Source organism: Falco cherrug, chromosome Z, assembly GCF_023634085.1.
Source record: "Falco cherrug isolate bFalChe1 chromosome Z, bFalChe1.pri, whole genome shotgun sequence".
NCBI lineage: Eukaryota > Metazoa > Chordata > Aves > Falconiformes > Falconidae > Falco > Falco cherrug.
The window spans coordinates 34341992-34359203 of NC_073720.1; the positions used below are offsets into that span (position 1 = coordinate 34341992).

Consider the following 17212-nt stretch of genomic DNA (forward strand, 5'->3'; position numbering starts at 1 on the left):
ACTTCATATACAGTGGCAGCTGACTTGTGAAAGTTCAAGAAGAAAATGAAACCTTAAAAAAAATGTCAAACTGTTAACAGAATGAAGTTTCGTGTATGCATAGGATTTTAGAATGTCTCCTCTCTGGAAACGCGCACACACACACCCCTTAAAAACATCTCTGTTTTATAATCACATTTATAATTACCCTAAAGGTAGAAGTTCAGAATCCACAGACAAATTATAAGCAAAAACCTGACAACCATACTTTTCCCTGTCCCCCCCAAATACAGGCTTATAGCATGTAAAAGTTGGGAAGAACTGGTGTATATTCTTGCTAAGCACAGAGGTGTAGGTCCAGTATAAGCAACAAGGAAGGCTAAGGTCCGTTTGGATTTAAATCTGGTAAGGAAGGTTAAGGACAAGAAGGGCTTCTTCAAGTACATCAGCAGGAAAAGGATGACTACGGAAAATGTGGGCCTGCTGTTGAACGAGGTGGGTGCCCTGGTGACAAATGACACAGAGCAGGCGGAGTTACTGCATGACTTTTTCACTTCAGTCATCACTACCAAGGCTGGCCCTCCAACTTCCGAGACCCTGGAGGTAAGAGAAAAGTCTGGAGAAAGGATGACTTTCCCTTGGTCAAGAAGGATCACATCAGCCATCACTTAAGCAAACCTGACACCCACAAATCCATATGTGCTGATGAGATGCACCCCCAAGTGCTGAGGAAGCTGGCAGATGTTATTCCTAAGCCGCTCTCCATCACCTTTGAAAGGTCATGGAGGGCAGGAGAGGTGCCTGAGGAGGAAAGCCAATGTCACTCCAGTCTTCAAAAAGGACGAGAAGGAGGACCCAGGAAACTACAGGCCAGTCAGCCTCACCTCCACCCCTGGAAAGGGGATGGAACAGCTCATCCTGGAGGCCATCTCAAAGCACTTGAAGGAAAAGAATGTTACCAGGAGTAGTCAACATGGATTCACCAAGGGGAAATCATGTCTGAACAGCCTGAGTAAGTTCTGTGATGGAATGACTAGCTGGATAGACAAGGGGGGAGCTGTGGATGCTGTCTGCCTTGACTTCAGCAAACCTTCTGACACTGTCTCCCGTACACATCCTCACATGTAAATTCAGGAAGCATGGACTAGATGAGAAGTGATATGGACTGAGAAGTGGCAGGATGGCAGAGCTCAGAGGGCTGTGATCAGTGGCACAGTCCAGCTTGAGGCCTGTAGCTAGCAGTGCTCCCCAGGGATAGGTACAGGGTCATAGCCTTGTTCAATTCATCCACCAGTGACCTGGATGAAGGGACAGACTGTCCCCTCAGCATGGTTGCTGATGACACAAAACTGGGAGGAGTGGCTGGTACACCAGTAGGCTGTGCTGCTGTTCAGCAAGACCTGGACAGGCTGGAGAGCTGGATGGAGAGGAACTTTATGTAACAAAGGCAAGTGTAGGGTCCTGCACCTGGGGAGCAGAACGACCCCCCGCACACCAGCACGGGCTGGGGCTGACCTGCTGGGAGGCAGCTCTGCGGGAAAGGGCCTGGGAGTCCTGGAGGACAGCAAGCTGCCCCTGAGCCAGCAGCAGGGCCTGGTGGCCAAGAAGGCCAGCGGGATCCTGGGGTGTGTTAGGAGTGTGGCCAAAGGTCAAGGGAGGTGATCATCCCCCCTACTCTGCCCTGGTGAGGCCTCACCTGGAGTGCTGGCTCCAGTTCTGGGCTCCCCAGTTCAAGGGAGACAGGGAACTGCTGGAGAGGGTTCAGTGGAGGGTTATGAAGGTGATGAGGGTACTGCAGCATCTTCCTTGTGAGGAAGGGCTGAGAGAGCTGGGCCTGTTTAGCCTGGAGAAGAGAAGGCTGGGGGATCTTACCAATGTCTACAAATATCTTAAGGGTGAGCACTGGAACTGGCTGCCCACAAAGGTTGTGATGTATCCTTCTATGAAGACATTCAAAACCTGTCTGGACGCGATTCTGTGCAGCTTGCTCCAGGAGAACCTCCTTTAGTAGGGGGCTGACCTAGCTGATCTCCAAGAGGTCCCTTCCAACCTGATCACTCTGTGATTCCAGGGGGAGCAATAAACCACAAGTGAAAATCTTGGAAAGACAATACTCTTATGGTTGCATTAAATATTTTTCGTAACATACAGACTGCGCTACTTTGCAGTAGTAAAATCACCATACTTCAAGAAGTAGCTTTATAGCACTCTGATTTTGTAAGTACCATATGGAAGAATATTGCTTTTTTTATCATTTGGCTTATGCTAATTTTCCTTGGTTGGCTTTCTCCTTACTGTATGTAACATCTGCAATGTGGTCATATTTTGGCATAAGACAAAAAGAAAATCTCACAAATGTCACCAAGTATGATAAAACTTACGTTACAGTCACACAGACAGACATTAAATGCAATCAAATAGTGCCTACATGCAGTTCCTCAAAATACTTTTTTAACAAAAAAAAGTTACCCAAGCCATGTCTGCGGTGCATCAAAACTTAAAGTAACATAATCCGCATTGCTAGATCTCAACTTGGACAAGAGCAAACTTTTGCACTTTTGGCGGTTCTGCACTCCAGCCACTGAGTCCCAGCCCTTGGAGACCACACAGAAGCACAGGGCAGCACTTCAGCTTGCTGCAGGTGCTCCAAGTAATAAAAATGTTGGCTGCAACAGCAATCGCACTGGAAGCAAGGAAGCACAAGCCAGCCGCTGTGCGAGGCCTCCAGAGAGGCAGCAGCAAGGACAGAGTTGCAGGCGTCCTGCCCTGCCCAGCAATCCCCGCAGGCACACTGCCTCCCCCACAGCAAAAGCCCCAGGCTCCCCAGGAACAGGCACTGGCACTGGCATCCACACTGCTCCGGCACCACCCTGCTGGCTGCTCCCTGTTGTCTCCATCCTCAGGGTGGTGAAGCAGGTCCCACATTAGCATTTCTTATAAGCATTTTGTTTCGAAGCACAGAGCAAACAGCACTGTTGCAGAAAGGGGGGTCAGGATAGGACTTAAAGGCCTCCTCTAGTACAGCAAGCCACAGAGTTAAGCAAGTGTCCACAGGCAATATGAAAAGACAGTTTCTCCACTTCTTCCCTAAATCCTCTTCCACCCTCACACCCAGCTATCCCATAGAACCCAGTATATGCTGCACCGCAAGGGAACTCTTTCTCACTACTGACTGCATTGAGAATGAAAAAATATGGTCAAACTCTCAAGCAAAAAAAACATCTGAGGAATGTAGCCCTGCCAAGGGAAGGGTGTTTTTTTCTGGCAGAGCCCTGACTGGAGCGGAGACGGGAGAAGGAGAAGAGGAAGAGGTAGACAAGGAGAGACAAAGGAAAGGAAGAGAAGCTGGAGAGAACTGCCAGCATGGTCTGGTATTTTCTTTAAAATATTTTATAAAGAAAATAAAATATTACTGAAAAGTTCAAAACATCACAATGTCCCAGTTTTTTCTTTTCTGTCACTCCTTTATCTTCTAACAAGGAGACTGCTCTTCATCAGGACAATAAACACTTGAAAAGGCCGGGGAAAAAAAATGGTTCCTTCAGTGCTCCTCAACTCAAGTGACTAGTGAAGTCAGGACAGTAATTCTCAAAAAATCATACCTTTGCTGTGTCCAGACTTTTCCCACTCCGGTTCCTCACTTCACAATGACATATATGCACTGCAAACAAAACCTGCTTGCTCAATTAATTAAAAAAAACTTTTAAAGCACCGACAAATAAGCACCAAAACATCAGCTTTGCTGACTTTAGTTAGCCTCACCAACACCCAGATGAAGCAACACAGCACTCGGCCCACACCACTGCACATAACACAAATGCAAACTCAAGAGGCTCTTCTGAAGCACATGTCAACAATGAAGTAGATCAATTTCCAATTAACATGCAGAAGCTTTAATAAAATAGGACAGCAAATATGAAACACCTCCATGCACGGAGAAACACACACTTTCTCAAATCTTCTTTTGGTGCTTAAAAGATCAGTTATCCTCAGGGAGAAAAAAAGAAAAGGAAGTCCACTATTTTAGACTGTAAAAAATAGTAGCAACTTTCAATGGAATGCAAGGCATGTCTGTCTGCTAAAACTGTGTATTTGCATCCTATTTTTTGCTAGGGAAACATGACAGATGTTTACAGGATTTGCCAGCTCACTTTCCAGACTCACTGCACAAATAGAAGACAGGGCTCTTGCCTGTCATTTCTGTGCCTTCCTGTCTTGGTTTTTCCTGGGATAGAGGTATTTGGGGTTTTTTTCTTAGTAGCTGGTACAGTGCTATGGTTTGGATTTACTGTGAGAATGATGTTGAACACACGGATGTCTTATATGTAGCTACATAGTGCTTGGTCTAAATCAAGGACTTTTCAGTTTCCCACACTCTGCTAGTGAGCAAGTGCACAAGAAAAAGCTGGGAGGGAGCAGAGCCAGGACAGCTGACCCAAACTAGCCAGAGGGATATTCCATACCATAGAACATCATGCTCAGTATATAAACTTGGGGGAAGAAGGAGGGGGAGGACATTTGGAAGGATGGCATTTGTTTTCCCAAGTAACCATTAAACATGATGGAGCCCGGCTTTCCTGGGGATGGCTGAACACCTGCCTGCCCATGGGAAGTGGTGAATGAATTCCTCATTTTGCTTCGCTTGCATGTGCGGCTTTTGCTTTACCTGTTAAACTGCACTTATCTCAACCCACAGATTTTATCTTTTTACTGATTTTCCTATCCCATTCCACTGAGGGAGATCAGGTGGTGAGCGAGTGGCTGTGTGGTGCTTCGTTGCCAGCTGGGGTTAAACCAAGACACTTCCAGATACAGTGCCTCAAGACACTTCCTACCCTCAAATTTATTAAGGCCTACAGGCCCATAAGTAGGTCTCACTTTCTGACCTACTTTTGCTGGGATGCTTGCATCATGAACATGCACAGATCACTAAAGTTACCTCACAGATAAACCCGCAGGGTTAGGGCAGAAAGTAAAATTATTTGCTTTTTAAAAAATACACATCTGAAATTGCCCACCTGTAGTATCAGCTTCTTAATACTACTAATTTATGTGACTGTATTTAACCTTTAGGTGACATCCTTTAACCTCACAGCTAATGTCTCAAAGTGAAAATTTAATTTGCCTTTTCACTGAATTCCCATTCATGCTTCAGGCACACTCATTCACATTACACGTTCCCCAAGTCATCACTACATCATTCACATAATTTCTAGATGTCACTGCTAAATTCTTCTTTTCAAACAGCAAAGCAACCAAACCCTCAGAACAGCTTTTTTTCTTCCTAGACTTTTTAAAATCACTTTATTATCATCACATCTCTAAACACTAAACATGTGAACTCTGAAAAACATGGTCATGTATAGCACTGTAGACACCATTCTAACTTATTTCTTGTCTCTGCAAAATGGCATCAAGATGATCCACAAGAAGTAATAAAGGGTGAGACTGTTTTGTCACACAACTGAAGTGGCATCAAAATTGTGAGGACTCCTCACCAGCTGCACACCAGTCAAGAGACCACTGCACACCAGTCAGAGATGTGGCTCCACAGTGACCATAAGGTCAGCGTACAAGGGCTGCATCTTCCCACTTCAGCATTACTGCATACCAGCCACAAAGTCGCCCATCTTGCAGAAGTCACAGGAACAAGTATTTGCAAAACCAGATACACATGTTAGTCCTAATTCAGTTACTGGACTACTTTTTAAATTCTTCAAGTTCTTACTCTGCTGACAAAGAAATTAAATTATAGCAATAAATAATCAAGTCAATAAAGTAGACTTGCTGCCCTTTTTCTCCTCCTCACTGAAGACATGCAGAAAAGTAGTACTTCTACATAAAGTCCTGACTAAGGAAAAAGGAGGTAGGAGCTTTTGCTTCTCTTTGATCTTTTATTCCTATACCAAAAAGAAAAAGATCTTCATGTCCTTCTGAAATCAACATTCCACAGCTTCCCTCATATATTCTCATTGTAATAGGGTAAGACACACGAGAGAAATAAAAGGCTCCTAGGAAAACAATTCTAAGACCTCATACAAAACGTATTTCTTTTTAAGAACAGAGACAGAAAGCCTTATGTTAACTCCCCACCCAGTATCACCATTCCCCTACCATGCACATTGCAAGCAACATGCATATATGTAAAACCCACATAAAAAACTATGGCCCTTAACAAAGCACAGAAAAGTCCACGGGTATGTTCCCCCCAGCACCCTGAAGCTTTGTATGAGACATTTAATTTAGGCTATTTGATTTCACCATTCAACATACAAAGACACACACATTTTTGCACCTTCTTGACAATTTTTCCTCTTACACTTCGGAGGGTGTTTTTCCTACCTGATCTCTCAGTTGTTGAACAGAAGTCTGAAGGTTGAGAATTTGGTTAAAGAGAGGACTCTGCAGCACTGATTTTAATAAGCTCAGTTTCTCTTCATTTGCAATGTCACCTCGATCCCGAAGTTTTGCCTGTAAGCGCTCCATGGCCTGAAGGGCCCGATATGTATCTGTAGCAATAATCATTCCTAGTCAGTAGCAGTTTAGAAACAGCCTCATACAAGCAGATAACAGGTTTAAATGTATCCTTCTCTACTGTTCAAACCACAGAGGACTTGAATGGTTCCATTCTGGACAAAAACCCCAGCCCAAACACATCTTTCAAACATTGGAACAGTCTGCCCAGGGAGGTCATGGAATCACCATCCCTGGAAATGTTTAAAAAATGCATAGATGCAGCGCTTAGTGACATGGTTTAGTGGTGGACTTGGCAACCCTAGGTTAGAAGTTGGACTTGATCTCCAAGGTCCTTTCCAACCTAAATGATTCTATGTTTCTATGATAATCAATCAGGAAGTCAGAGGCAGAGCACAAAACTGAAGCCAACAAAAATTACATTTTTGTCCATCAAGAACTAGGTTACAGAAGTGAAAAAGCCTCCATTAAAATTCAGTTACAGGACCTGTGGCTACAGACTACTTAAATAAGTAGTGACAAAACCAGCCATAACAGAAAACATTTGTCTTTTTCATACAAACTTCTTTTAATTTTTGTAAAGATTAAAACAATGAAATCAAGACAACAGGCTCAAAATTAAGTATGCTGAACAAATGATGGTGCCTCTTTTGTTTGCAAATACAAAATACAAAAACACAAATACATCATGTATTTCTAAGCACAGCAGGTATTTCTTACAGAACCTCTCTTTAGCAGTATGTACCAATGCCCTAAATCTATCATGCACACTTCATTTTGCCACAAAAATATAGTGATACAAATAAAAAAAAAAAATTACCAATTGTTTCCAACATGTTTTCTGCTTCTCAGCTTGTATTCCAATAATGGTAAGAAATACAGTATTTCTCTGAAAAAGAACAGAAAGGGAAAAGGGTCACATTTATAGAAACACTAAGCTCTGAAGAAGAAAAAAGCTTGACGTCTAACAAGAAGAAACAGCCCTGCAAAATAACAATCCACAAAAACTGCATCTCCTTGGATAATTAATGTAACCTCAACAGTGACCATATCCTAAGTCACTTCGGAGCTTCAAACCTGCCTGAAATTTTTTTTAGGAATATACTTTGTAATATTTTTTCATTTCCATATCAAAGCTGCTGTCTGCATGCTGTTGCACAACATGCCTTCCTGCAATGCTTTAATCAGAAGCTATGAATCATAGCTGTTACTGATACTTTACACAGTTTCATTGCTTTCCTTTCCAGTGAATCATAAAAAACATCCCCTGAGGGATCATTTTCAAGCTCTGTGTTAACAATTTCAGGTGCATGAGCCATAGCATATTTTTTAAAGTCACCTTTTAAAAAGAAAAGTCACGTAAGTCACAAGTCCTCATGCTACACAGCTCTGCAGGACCCTCCCACTACAGCCTCCACTATTGGTGCCTACTGGAACTGATCAGATCTGGATGATGGCAGGTCTTTTGCCAGCGTGGGTTTCCAGGCTGGAAATCGTCCACTGGGAAAAAGGAATTCTGAAATTGCTTTGTTATTCCTTTTTGTTACTTTTTGGGGGTTATTTTCTTTTTCAACAGTGTGTCTGCAATTTCTCAGGAATTTGTAGTAACGGAGTATGTTTGACAGAGATGGATAGCTGAGGAGTTCAAATATCATTGCGGGTGTATGAACTAAGCTCTGCATTTTATCATCTTATCTTTCACAACAGTGCCTTTGTTTTCTTGATAATAGGAAAGCACTTCAGTACAGCATCCTGACTTGAATCTGGTGAGCAGTGATCCTGACACACTCAGGGAAAAGGTTTTTTTCTTGAAAAATAGGGAAAGGAATGGTGCTGACAGATCTCTGGGTAAGAGAGCCTAACTAAAATTCAACAAGACCATTAGTTATAGAACCTAAGCAGGACCAGCATTAATTAATCCTCGCAATAAAAAAAAAAAACAACCAGCTGTTAACATAGATTCACTTACAAGGAACAGAAGCCAGGATAAACAGTTTGACAAGCACGTATCATTTGCAGTTTGTGCAGAAAACCCACATCAAGTGGGTTTAGAATGGTTTCATGTTCCATCTCCAAGGCTTCTCTAGATTCAGTATGCCTGGGGCTTCATATCAGTTTACAGTATTGCATTTGAATTTGCCAATACATCAGTATAGAATCACTAATCATTCTTTCTAGTACAACATACTACTTAGGGACAAACATTCAAATCCTTTGAATCTGACTTTGTCAAAGTAACCTTACTGCATGATCCAAATTACACGTTTCAGTAATAAATAAAAATAAGCCTTTATGAATTTGTTTTCTCACTTGGCATGGCAAATCCCAGCACATTATTACCAGGTCTGAAAACCAAACTCAGTATCTTGTGTTTTCACTTTGACACTCTTCAAAAACAAGACAAAAAAAAGTCTATTTTACATGGGGAAAGTCTGGATGAGATTATTTATACATTATGAAGGAAGATGGCTTCTCCAAACCTTAATAGCTTATAGTTTTTCCTTCTAGATTAACAAACTACTGTCACATCTTCTATCCAGAGCCCCTATTTACAAATAGAGGTATTTAAGTGATGTTCAAAATTGTTTTTCTCAGTGGCAATGCCAACCAAAGCAGTTCTTTCCTGTTTCACTGTTCCAGTTCTTCCTCTATAGCTACTCTCGGGGCTGTGTCGTCAATGCAACCAGAAAACTGTGCAAAAAAAAAGGATGTGGAGTATTTTTCAGTCATTTCAGTGCCATGATCCTGTTTATCACAGTACTATACACACAAGCACACAGCACCGTACATTCAATACCCACCTTCTGAGGAAATTAATAAGGGAAAATACAGGGTTATTGTTCTTCTGCTTTAGCTCCCTGAGAACTCAAGAACAGATGCAGCTGTAAAAAGTACGTATCTTTTGGAGCAGCTTAATATTGCTTTACATTATGATTAAACTTGCCTAAAGCCGCATTCTTGGTGTCCTGCGAAAGGCATGTTTTACAAGTGACAGAATGGACAAGGTCACCACTGTCTTCATGCAATCACACAGGTACAAACTCTGATGATTCGTAACGGAAGCTTTCTAAAAGCAGACACGAGTCCTAAACATACTCTATAAATGATGATGCTACCTAATTTGCAATGAAACTAATTCCTTAGCTCTGTTAAGACACTCATTATATACTTTCTATTTACCTCATGCTTCAGAGGTAGGAACACTGCTCTAGAGCTACCCTAACGTCAGCAAATCCATTTTTAACTCTCAGATTAATTTTCCTTATTTTGTATTTATATTAGCAGGAAAATCCTCCTCAGCTCATCAGCTTAAAGCTTTCATCAACTGCAGCACTAAGTGGGAGCAAGAACAAAACTGCAGTCAGGATGTTTTCCTTCAGGACACTTCCTCTGATGCAGATGCAAGGCACTGAGACACACCAGCATTTCTACATGTTGCAGTCCAAGATGACCTCTGTTCGCTCTGCCTGCACTCTGAAATGGCGAAAAGCCACGTGACTGTACTCCTGCTGTGCCACATCCATGCTAACAAGTGGGATCTGTCAGCACCAGCTCAGGGGCGCATTAACATAGCTGAAGTACAGGCAAAGCAAGCACACATCTGTCCAAAACGCACCACAGAGACATACCCATAACCATCAACAACCACTACAGCTGCAACTCCTGGCCTTTAAACCAGCTTGCTTCCAGGTATTCTAACAATAATGTGCTGGGGAGAAGTATGGAGGCATGAATGATTATTTGTTGAAAGGCATAAGCCTATCATTTGCTATAGTGACTATTTTTATAATTTCATCACAGACTTCTAGATGCACAAATGGGAAGTTTAGTTCTGATTCTCTCATTTTGCTAACTCCAGGCAGCCTGTATCACAGCAGTTTGAAGCCAGAACAAGCCCTTCTATACATCATACAAATACTGGTCACGCCACAAAGAGCTTACTAGCTTAGCCTAAAGTAGATTTAACTATTTTTGCATTTCAGTGTCGAAGTTCATTAATCACACAGTAGTAAGAATATAGACCAACTGTGTTAGTCATTTTTATTAGCAACTTGAAGAAACACTACTAAATGAATAGCAAGTTAAATTAACTTTGAAGTTTTTAAAGGCGCAGGTATGTGAAAGATGTGGCTAAAAAAAAAAAAAAGGCATCCTTTCTTTTTCCTCCTGTTTTATAACAGGAAAGTAGAAAACAAGTCATTTTAGACAGGTAAATGGTGAGACACACGCCATCGTCTACTAAGCATGCACAGAAGTTAAATACAATTCCTTCCAAACTTGCACTTCTGAAATGTGACACTTCCTATGCTAACAAACAAACATGGTATATGCACATTTCTCCACTTTATCCTGCCCTTCTTCTATAAGGTCAGTTCCCAAAAAATAGTTGCCGTGCTGCAGCTCTGGTTTCTTTGTGCCCACACCTAAAACACTAAAATCCACAGGTCTCAGAATTTTAAAAATCAGACATGAAATTTACGTTGATCACTTCCTTTCCCCTGCACCATCCAAGCCATTTAGCTAAACAGCCAAAAGATTCATGGAAACGGAAAGATGACCCACTTCCAGTGACTACTCTTTCACATCTGATCATGTAATTTCTACAAGGAAACTTACTCTGATTGACTAACAGGTAGTCCAGCTACTATTTCACAAAGCCATTTCAGGTAATACCCTGGAAACTAATGCTCATAGCACTGGATTAGCAAATATGCAATGCCAAAGATAGAAAACACAGTAATGGGCTTTGCTCTGTAGCTCCTGCATTACTTGATGGGGTCTGAGGATACAGAGGAAATGCCTATCTTAAGAGTGATCTCTAGGCTCAAACTTTGGCTAGGAGTTGCTCAAGACTAAAATTAAATTATTTCAATTAAGCAGCATGGTAATCACAACATGCATTCTATAGCTGCTAAAAAGAGTATTTCAAATCTTCTAATCTAAATTTCAACACCTGGGCCTGGATTTGGCTGAGCTAGAGATATCCTTTTGTACTTGATTTCTATCCCATATCATTTCCCTCCCCTAGTTTCTGTCCATCACTCAGACAGGCATGTTGTGCTAGCACTGCCTGGCGTGGGAATGGACATCAAACCGCAGAGGAAGTGGAAGATACTAATCACTGTTAAACCTTCTGCTTTGCCTGCAATTTCCAGAAGCTCTTCCATTGCACTCAGTTACCTCCTGCATGCTGGCTGCTATCCCCGGGAAGGAAATAAAGGTGATCCCCAGCATCTTTGGGGGCGGTCTTGTCAACAGAAAGGCAGTGGAAACCATTCATGGTGAACTGAAAGACCTCACATTTTTCTATGTATTCTTCTACTGTCACAAAGGCAATTTTGCCATTGCATACAGCACTTTCCAGGATTATGAGCAATATTACAAGGACTTGACAACTGTAGCCTGACTGGTATAGCCTTCACTATTGTAATGAAAGAAACACACATGCTTAAACATAGTGGGAAAGGGCATGGAAGTAAATGCAGGAGAGCAGACACCAACAGGGAAAGGAGGATGAACAAAAACAAGTGGAAAGGAAGAGAGAAGGGGAAAAGAGGCTAGCCTACTGTTTTACTGACAGGACGTGAGCTTGCCAAATTAACATCAACCACTTGGTTTCATCAGCCAAAAGACCCCAGACTGCATGCTTCTGGCTAACAGAAGAGAGAACTAATTCAAATCAAGGACTTAATACAAACAAAATTACCATGCACTGTTCACAAGGAACAAAGCAGATTTCCATTGACTACCTGGAATGTAACAGGCAAGCACAAGATGCCTGACATTTATATTTAAGACCTATGCTAATGAAAATTGTTCTGAAGCACTCAAAACAGAAATAAAAAGGCAGTTCAGGAACTAATGCACAGCCTATATTAAGACTATAAGCAGTTTTGTTTGAGAAGTGACGTTACTAGCCTGAAATTTAGAAGAATACTGAATGCATCAAAAAGATGTTAAAAGATTATAGTAGTGCTCTGTATGTGAAAGAACTGTGGTAGAGCTGAACAGGATTATCTATTTTGAAACAACTACGAAAACAGAATTTTGAACATTCAACTATTTCTAAGCTTCTGTACACATCACACATGAAGGAAACTTACAATGCTTTTCGATGAATAAGCAATCTGCTGTGTTTAATTAATAATCTTCTGTAACACTGTAAGGAGCCCTATATGAGACTAAGACCCATGTTAGCTGATGAGCAAGTTATAATTGCAACTGGGAAACGAGCCTAAATTATACTTAACGCTTTCACATACTGATAAATGTGTGACACAGGGTATTCAAAAGTAATTTGTAAAGAGTATTGCAAAAACAACAACACCGAAGAGGAAATTCTTCTGGTGGGGTTTTTTGGTTTTGGGTTTTTTTTTTCAGTTAAGGAAACTAACATCATCTGTTTAAAAAAAAAAAAAATAAAATCACTGAATATTTTAAATTGAGATTAATTGGAATCACTTTCCTCTAACTTTTGAAATACAGTATTAGCTTCAGAAACTGAAAAGCAACTTTTTAGTATATGCAGAATATATGCAACATTACATATACTGAATTCATGTACGAAACCCAGGCACGGTTAATATTTCTTCTTTGTTTTCAGCATAAGCAATTGATAATTGATATCAATTGATATTGAAAATGATATTCATTCAATTCAGTAAAACCTGATGAAGCACAATTCCTACAACAGTTGCACCTCTTATACTAGAATCTTCACAGAGGTGAGAACAGCATACATAAATGAATGACTAAGGAGCCCCACTGAACAGCTGCCAGTAAGCTTCAATGAAGAGTCGCCATTTTCCTTACAAACTGAAAACACAAACTTCTCCTTGTATATTGTGATAGTAACAGAAGAGTAATGCAGGAGAGCATTACAGCGTGTAACAGCTACCGTGCAGGGTCTCGTATGCAAGGATGGGGTCTTTCTTCGAAAGCAAAAAAATTCCCAGTACTGTCTTGGCAAAAATGGCATATTTATATATTGGCTTGTTGGGAATTCCATGAGTGAAACAGAGGTGTCCTTACCAATGATGATACAGTATACTGCCAGCACGGCATTGCATTAGCTTAAACTGCTTCAGAAGAATGCTCAAATTAGAAAGTCTACTGAATAACTCCACAGAATTTTAAATTTTCTTACGTGAAACATGCAGCACACAATTCAGAAGGTCTTTATAATCATTCTCAATGCACTGATTAAAGTGTTACCTACTAAAGCAAAACCATTTGCAGCAATCTGTGTGACTGAGAAGTTGTATGGGCATTGTCTGTTAAGTCTTCAGAGGGAACAGAGCCAGATGTAATATAAAGATCATCCATTAGCATGTAAGTAGTGCAGGTCTTTTTCACTAGTGCTGATACCAATCTAACTTTCCTAGTGCACTTTTGTGTGAAGAGAGGGGAGAATGTATCCTGTTCCTGATGGAAAAGCTTCCTGAAAGCCAAAGGAAGCCATTTGAAACACCAGAGCTAATCAGTAAATGTTACATGCATGTTACTGTTCACAAGATACAGAAAGATAAAAAGCATGTATATTAAAAATAGTAATGATTTTGAAAAGAAAAAAAAATGTGATGTTCTCTGTTATAAAAAATGTTGCCATTAAGGTGGATGTGCCATTAGACACTTTGATTCTGCCTTCTTTTCTTCTAACGTTCCATTGCTTTTCACTTACATAGATGCATCAAACAACATTTCCACAAAATACATTTTACCACTTTCCCTTTTCCCAATTTATTTTCCTCCCAGCACGCTCCTGTTACCTTGGAAAACATAGTGCCGACAGGGAAACAACAAGGCATTACACAACAGACTCCTGCAAGACCAGAATTCAGACCTGTCAGCTTGATTACAGTAAATCACTGCTCTGCTCCGGCAAGAGACTCCTGCTACCCTTTCTGGCACCAAAGCCAGTAAGGACGTTTTCTCTTCAACAGCTTACACTAACAAAATCATCTCCATGTGTTAAGAAGGAAAAAGATAAAAGCATGAGGCAGTGCTTAAAAAAACAAAAGAAAAAAAACCCAAAACAAAACAATGTAACACTGTTCAGCCAAATGGCAAATCAAATCTGTTAAATGTGGTACACAGAGTTCAAACAGTTGGCTTCGCGAGAGCTTTTCTTTAACGTTGTTCCTTCCAATTGCTCCTTCCAGTAACGCAGTGAGGTACGGGCAGCAGGGGATGACACCACACAAGAAACAACAAGCCATCCCAAAAAGCAGACTCTTACTTTTCGCACCCAGACCCACCAAAGCACACAACTCGGGACTGCGCCTCGCCCCCCCACTTCCACTCCGCCAAACCGGTCACGTTTACATGCGGTCCCGGGGGGGATGCTGGAGAGCCACAGCGGGGCCCGGACCTGCGGGAAGCACCAACACCGACACGGCAACAGGTACCGGCGCCCGAGGTCCGCCGCTCCGCCGGGAGCCAGCACGCCCGCGGCGGAGGAAACCGCCGGTCTTGCCCGGGCCTCTGGGCCGGCTCCGGCTTCCTGCGAGCCTCAACACCGCCCACCGCCAAGCGCTGGGCGAGGGCCGCCGCGCCCTGGACACCCCCTCCCCGGGCCGCGGCCGCTCAGTGGCGGCAGCAGGTGAGGCGACCCCCCCCCCGGGCACGGCACACTCCCGCTGAGTTTACAACGAGAAAAGCTGTGGAGAGAGGGCGAGCACAGCAGCGCTCCCCGCAGCAGCCGAGAGGAGCTCGGCTTTTGTTTACGTGAGGACGGCTCCGCGCCAGGCCTCCACGGACCGCCCGCCTGCCGCAGGCCGGAGCCGCGGCCCGGCCCCCAGCGCCGCTCCCCGCCGCTCGCCGGCAGTCTGGCCCGGGGGGGGGGGGGGGGGGGGCGGGGGGCGCCAGCAACAAGCTCAGCCCCCCCCGTGGCTCCCCGGACTCTCTCCTCCACCCGCTCTCCCCCCGGCCCCGGCAAAACGCGGCGCATCAACAGAACAGTAATAAACAAAACTTCGCGCGATAAATACGTTTCGAAAGGCCGCTCACAACTCCGGCGACACGGTGGGTCCCTCCCCGCCCTGCCCGCGCCCCCGGCAGACGACGGGCGGGCTCACCCTGCTCCGCCGCCCGGCACGGCCCAGCGCCCCGCTTACCCCGGCAGTTCGGCGGGTCTCCCTGCCCGGCCCCGCTCTCCGCCTTCGTCCTTCTCGCCCCCAAGTAACGGCGCCGAGTCGCGCCGCGGGGAAAGCGCGCTCAGGCACGCCCCGGCGGTCTGAAACCTAATCCTGCCCCGCAGCCCCCCCGGCCCGGCCCGGGCGCGGACCCCCCCCGCGGTGGGTCTCCGGGAGCGGCGCCCCCCGGGGCTGGCTGGGGCGGGCGGGGCTGCAGCCGCATCCCGGCAGCGGGGGGCGGAGGTGTCGAGGGGGGGCACGTTTGGGGGCTTCCCCGGCCCGCGCCCTCCCCGCCGCGGCGCGGCGGCTCGCAGCTCTTCCAGCGAAGTTTCGCTCTCCCCGGCTGCAGGCACGGCGGCGGAGGGGCTGGGCGGCGGAGCGCACGCCTCGCCGGGGAGGACGCCGAGGAGCTGGGCCGCCCTGGCTTTGCCTCCTCGGCCTCCGAGGCAGGCGGTTTGCCCGTGAGGTGAGGGCGGCAGCGGCGGGCCGCCTCTGCCGGGGGTGCCGTGCCTCCTGCGGCGGGGCTGCCCCGCCGGCCGGCCGCCGGCCCTCCTGCCCCGGCAAGGGGCGCCTGCACTGCAGCGGAAGAGGGTGGGAGACGCCTGGAAATGTTTAAAAGAAAACCTACAGCCCACGGTGACGTTAGGCAAAATGATGACCGAGGGCGTAGGGGTGATGAACATGAACGGGGCTTTGCTCCTAAGCACCAGGTAGTTAAGTCTCTTACCTAAAAGCAAAGATGCCGCGTACCTTTCACGTATGCACATCTTGAGATTATAACACGGAGTGTTTGCAATGACCATAAAAAATAAAAAATAAAAAAAAGTTCTTCAGAAGGTGGAAGTATTTTGCTGTTTTTTAACTTTGCTTCACCCAGCAAACGTCAGCAGGATCACAGTGTCCCCTTCTCCTTGCCAGGGGACAACTCTGTTGTAGATGACGCTCGGGCAGCTGCCCTGAGGTGACACCCCGCACAGGGGAAATGTTCCGGGCTGTTCGGCTGGGCACGCCAGCGATGTGAGCTTCCTCTGCTTGCCTTCTGACTTGGTTTGGTTCTTTCTCCAAATGGATTAGAACCCTATTCAAGTGGTAGTTGTTTGGGGTAGTTGTTTTGTCCCACAAACAAAGTTACTGTTTTGGAGATAGAATGGTGTTTGTTTGAAAGGATCGATAAATGCAGTCCTGGTACACACACTTTCACAAGAAGAACATGCATCATGTAACTTTTAAGAAATACATCTTTTTGTATTTTATTTTTTTTTATTTGGAAGGTTAACTTCTGAAAAAAGTTGGCCCTCCAAACAATCTCTTGCTTATTACAGTTGGCAGACTGAAGAACTCCAAATGATTAGCTACCTTTTTCCTCTGCTGTATATTAAAATACGCATGTAATTACCCCTGTATAACAATCATTCTTCTGCTTCTTAACTTAGGAAAAATAATTTCCAAGATTTTATTCACAGGCTACGTTGTTCAATCCAGTGTATGCTGGTGAACATACTGCTTTTTTAAATCAAATCTAGAGGCTTTGTTTGCTATAGCTAGGACATTCAATGCTCTATAAACTGTCCCAGCGGCTTTCTGTGTTACATGAGCCTTTATTGAATCCAGAACAAAATCTTAAA

General features: G+C 44.1%; 1 protein-coding gene across 20 annotated transcripts in view; it reads right to left on the reverse strand.

Moving 5' to 3' along the window:
- The window catches only part of MPDZ (multiple PDZ domain crumbs cell polarity complex component), a 99259-nt gene extending 83225 nt beyond the window's left edge, over positions 1–16034 (reverse strand). For 10 of the 20 annotated variants that reach the window (XM_027807899.2, XM_027807895.2, XM_027807901.2 and 7 more), the window contains exons 1-3: positions 15570–16029; positions 7274–7342; positions 6322–6488 (exon numbers count right to left, since the gene is read on the reverse strand). In XM_027807899.2, coding sequence (XP_027663700.1) covers positions 6322–6488; positions 7274–7289 — 183 coding nt within the window. In that variant the 5' untranslated portion in view covers positions 7290–7342; positions 15570–16029. Of the gene's footprint in view, positions 1–6321; positions 6505–7273; positions 7343–15569 lie in introns of those variants that run through there. The other 10 variants (XM_055698989.1, XM_027807891.2, XM_027807894.2 and 7 more) reach the window with 5 other exon arrangements.
- Positions 16035–17212: the final 1178 nt, after the last annotated feature.